At 29.1% G+C, this 5,221-nt stretch overlaps 1 protein-coding gene across 1 annotated transcript in view; it reads right to left on the bottom strand.

The window, feature by feature from the left end:
• Positions 1-5,221, bottom strand: part of LOC106467516 (testis-expressed protein 10 homolog) — a 23,236-nt gene that overhangs the window by 12,833 nt on the left and 5,182 nt on the right. Inside the window, exons 4-5 of the mRNA XM_013927874.2 lie at positions 2,926-3,045; positions 752-956 (exon numbers count right to left, since the gene is read on the bottom strand). Coding sequence (XP_013783328.1) covers positions 752-956; positions 2,926-3,045 — 325 coding nt within the window. The remainder of the gene's footprint in view (positions 1-751; positions 957-2,925; positions 3,046-5,221) is intronic.

The following is a 5,221-nucleotide window of genomic DNA, read 5'->3' as shown; positions in this document are numbered from 1 at the left end:
TGAAAATCACTTTGCACAAGGATTATTTAAAACAAATACTCGATATATTCAAGGACAAATCCTTTTTTAGTTTATTAAAAATACTTCACAAAAAAATATGATTTTTTGTATGTGAAAGACTAAGTGTTTACCGAAAGACTGCTAAATTTTGCGAAGATATACACACCATATCAAAAGTTAGTAGTATCAAATCTTTAAAGACTTTATACGAGTACAAAAAGGTCACGAGCTTGTGTGGGGTGAGTCAATTTGTCCATTTCAGATTCTTAAGTAAGAGAAATGTAAAAGTAGCTGTTTTCACACACACCTCTGACTTTGAATCTGAAATGAACAACTTAAAAACAAACGTGAAAAAAAAAACATCTGCAACATGGTTTTAATCACAAATTTTAAGAATTTTACATTGCTAAAATGAAAGATGATACCTTGAGTTGTTTATTCCATAAACTTAACCAACCTAATCCTTGAAGGTTAATACTGGTTACTGTTGAAATATTTATAATATTAACTTAATATTGTATGGTTGTTGAATATGATTGTTCAGTCACTGACTGTTCTCTTAACCAACCTAATCCTTAAAGGTTAATACTGGTTACTGTTGAAATATTTCTGATATTAACTAAATATTGTATGGTTGTTGAATATGATTGTTAATAATCGTTGCATTTAATTCTATAAAAGATTCAAAACGAACGAGCTTATATCTAAACATGACTATCACACTGATATATGTAGTACATATAATGCTCACCAATCACGTTGTTGGCTATCAGAAGGTTACGAATGACCTTCAGTAACAATTCTATATCCACTCCTGGTTCTAATTCTTCTTTTTCAATTAATTTTATCAAATATTTGGTAATACGCTTGTGTAAAGATCCCAAAGATTCACCCAGCTTGGGAACGAGAAGAGTGAAAAGGCTGCAGATGGTAAGATTTAGTCTGGTAGATGGTACCTGTTATGTTGCAAACAAACAATACATTACAGATCTTAAATTGTAAATAACAAATTTCTCGTAAAGCTACATGCACTAAAACATAATTAGCAGCAAAAAAACTAGTAACTAAATAACTGCTTTGGAACTGATTTAACAAGCTTACTAATTTACTTACAGCTGTAACAGCTAGGCTTCAATTTCACCCGAATAAACTATAAAACATATTCAAATCAAAGTAATGATTTATATAAAACCTCTATTATTACTTACTTCTCCTCTTGTCCCACTTTCTTCGCTATTACTACTGATATTGTAACAACTTATTATGTGTTTTCGTGCTATCATGTTACCATCTGTATCTGCCCTTCGTTTGACATATACTGTACCTTCTATTGTCATATTTTCTCATACATTAAAATAGTAGAAATATTTTACACCTATTTCTCCTTACATCCCCCCTCATCCTAAGAAGAAAATTAACTTTCATTAGGAACAACAAACATGATGTGTTGTTACCAGACTGATGGTAAAACTTTCAGTGTTATTACTAGACTGATGGTAAAACTTTCAGTGTTGTTACTGAACTGACGGTAAAACTTTCAGTGTTGTTACTAGACTGATGGTAAACTTTCAGTGTTGTTACTGGACTGATGGTAAAACTTTCAGTGTTGTTACTGGACTGATGGTAAAACTTTCAGTGTTGTTACTGGACTGATGGTAAAACTTTCAGTGTTGTTACTGGACTGATGGTAAAACTTTCAGTTATTACTAGACTGACGGTTTTTACCATCAGTCAGTAACAACACTGAAAGTTTTCTGTTTATAGCCATCTGTAGTTGTGAATTGAAAAACTTTGGGAAATTAACAGCACCCATCAACAACTCCTGGGTTAATCTTGTCTGGTCAAATAATGAGATTTATTTTTCTTCACATTTACACCACTGCAGAAAAATTATTATAAAATACTGGAAAACATAAAAGGCTTAGTTACCCATATGAAGGCCTTGGCATAAACACCAAAATATCGTCCCACTCGAGAGCCAAACTACCTACGACACCTGGCTTTTTTATTTTATTTTATTTTTTCAACTTGAACAACAAAACTAATTTTTTCTTTTATATGTTCTAGTTGTTGTAAAGATCTTTTGTTTCTTTACTAGGCTTTATTGTAACCCATTTCAAATGTTTGATCTTTGATTTTGGTTTACTTTTAATAAATAGTTTTAACCCATTTGTATTTCAGACGTCTGATCTTTGATTTTGGTTTACTTTTAATAAATAGTTTTAACCCATTTGTATTTCAGACGTCTGATCTTTGATTTTGGTTTACTTTTAATAAATAGTTTTAACCCATTTGTATTTCAGACGTCTGATCTCTGATTTTGGTTTACTTTTAATAAATAGTTTATTTATTGAAACATTTATGTTATGTTATTTTTTGTGTTTATTTATGATTATTTTTTAATATTTACTTTCTTAGTGTGTTAGCTGTTTCGTAATCTCATATTTTCAAGTATTTTCCATATTATTTAATGTATGTAGTTAAAGAGAAAATAGTGTTTTTTAAAGTTCATCTGTTTAAAGTAGAACATGTTTTACAGTATTGAGTATCAATTATTTTGTTTCCATGTTATATGCTCACATTTCTACTTGTAAATGTACTGAACTTTCAACATATCCTGCAAAATTGTTAAAAGTCTGATTACAGACTTATAATTATTTATTGTGTTTAGAATTTTCATGCAAAGCTACAGAAGAGTAATTTCCTGTTTTATATCTGTTAAGAAAGACCTGTTGTTATTATTCATTGTACTAATTCTATAAAACTAATAATCATTTTGTATTTTTGAAAGTTAATTTAATCCATCTTAACATTACACCAAAACATGTCATCATGCATTTTTCAATTTGAAATGAAACTATTAAATACAAATATTGAAGAAAATTTCATGCTATCGTTCTATTTAAAAACAAACATATTTATTACCTTGCTAATCAGATTTTTCTGTTTCTTTTTCTTTACAAACCTGTGATGCTGAGAGTACGGAAACCATCTGAAGAAATGCTGGAGAAAATCTTTCCTGAAATTTTCTCTAAACCAATCCATCTAATGAAATAAAAAAAGAATGATGTAGCAACAACATTTTTTTATTAATGTTTATAAAGAAATCACAAAATGTTAAAACTAATTATTTAAATGCAGGATGATAAAAAGACCAGTTGGTCATCTAGTAAACCATTCTTTTGGTTAAAGTTAACTGAACTCTACATGAACTTGAATGTTGCGTGTGGATGAGACATAAAATTCATGAATATATATATATATATATATATATTATTTCTTTATAAGGTTTAAGAAATACGATCCTGAAAGCATTTCTAAGTTGTAAAAATGAAACACTTTTAAATTACTATGTACCAAATAATATAAATCTTCTAATTTTAACCAACCTTTGATCTAAAGAAGTAAGATATTAAGGTGGATAAGTCATTAGAAGCAACTAATTATACCTCATGTATATATTAAAAAGACACCACAAGTCATCTTATCAGAATCAAAAGATTCTAGTAACTTATTATAAGTCTCTGACATTGCAAGAACAGTAGAGTGGTTTTACAAAAACCAAACTGATGTGGATTTATTACAGAATTAACTGTTGAAAAAAAAGAAAAAGCTTCCAATCTAGTGTAAATTAACTTTTCATTTTCTTTTAAAAAGGAGACAATATAGAGGTAGGTCTATAATTTAATATAGAATATGGACAATCTGATTTAAATACAATTACTTTAGCTATCTTCTCAACATCTGAAGAATAACCCACTACTAAACAATTGTTGTATAAATCACACAAACTTCCAGATATTTTAATAAATTTGTTCATATTTCATCAATAGTAGCAAGATGTAAGAACGTTGTTTAATCATTAACATTACAAAGAAAACTAACAAATCCAACAATCAAGTTTCTTAGTAATAATATCATATTTATTCCTATGTTATAAAAAGTAAGCATTAAAAATATTACATATTTCAACTGGATCAGTACTCATTAATTTTGCATTATTTGAATAAACATTATCTGGGCGTATATATAACTTACTTTTAATCTTAACTGAATTATTTTTTTTATTACTTGCTAAACACTCATTACAATATGTTCTTTTAAGGATTTCTTTGATGTGATTCAGTTTACTTGAGTTATTTGTATAAATCACTAGCTGGAGTACCTATCCATTGGACGGGTGAAATAAAAACTCATTTGTCACAAAGGATAGGAAATTGTGGTTCTATTTACTTTTTCTTAACATAACAAATATAAAAGTACCAATACTGAAAAGAAAGACATACTGTTTTCAAGAATTCTATCAATATGAAATTAGATGGGGGGGTCCAAGGTATTATTAAACTACTTTTTATGAATGTATGTCAATAAGTTTAGTATCAGATTGTAGATAATTCAAATTTTAGTGTTATACATTAGTTAACATTTGATTTAAAAGTGGATATTAAAACAAGTTTGTAAATATCAATTTTTGTGTGTCATGTGGTATGTTGAATGAGGCTTTGGTTCAAATTATAGGTTTGTGATGTCCAAATACAAAGTCTATAGTTTCTTACGAATTAGATACTCAAATTACCATATTGACAAGCTATAATATAAGATACGAACCTCCTGTTCCCAAGATTATTTCTTTGTCTTGAATCTCGAAGGAGGGAGTTAGTGAAAATGTTGTCCAAAAAACAATATTATTTTTTGACCCAAATACAGTTTAGTTAGTAAGCCTGATAAATTACAGTGGAATTCTACAATAGTGATACAGTAATTTATAATATTTGGTTATTTTTAAATGCATATATAAAACCTAAAAAATTAATTTGCTTTACGTCCTCCACATGTGAAATTTAACAAGCAGGCAAACAAATACAAAGTTTGTGAGTAGAAAGAATCATTGTTTTCTTTATTTCTATTGGATATGGTAACACGACTGCCCATGAGCTGTGTCATTGCAACTTCTGATGAAAGGTAAAAAAAAATTTTATACCGTATTTGACGGCATATAGGACGCACTTATTTCCCAAAATTTTGGCTCAAAAAATCGCCCTGCGTCTAATATGCGAAGTTGAGACCTTCCGCAGGCTAATCTTCTTCCTAACGCTCACTATCCTAGCATACGATCAGTACAGCATTCCAACTATCGAAATAGAAAATTGGCAGAGGCCAGACGCAGTCGAATTTTCAGCATCCTGTTGAAGGATGGAAGGTCCATCTCTTAAAAGTGCGA

The sequence above is a fragment of the Limulus polyphemus genome, unplaced genomic scaffold, assembly GCF_000517525.1.
Source record: "Limulus polyphemus unplaced genomic scaffold, Limulus_polyphemus-2.1.2 Scaffold2642, whole genome shotgun sequence".
NCBI lineage: Eukaryota > Metazoa > Arthropoda > Merostomata > Xiphosura > Limulidae > Limulus > Limulus polyphemus.
Note: the sequence above shows the minus strand (reverse complement) of the source record. Positions and strands in the feature narration are given on the sequence as shown.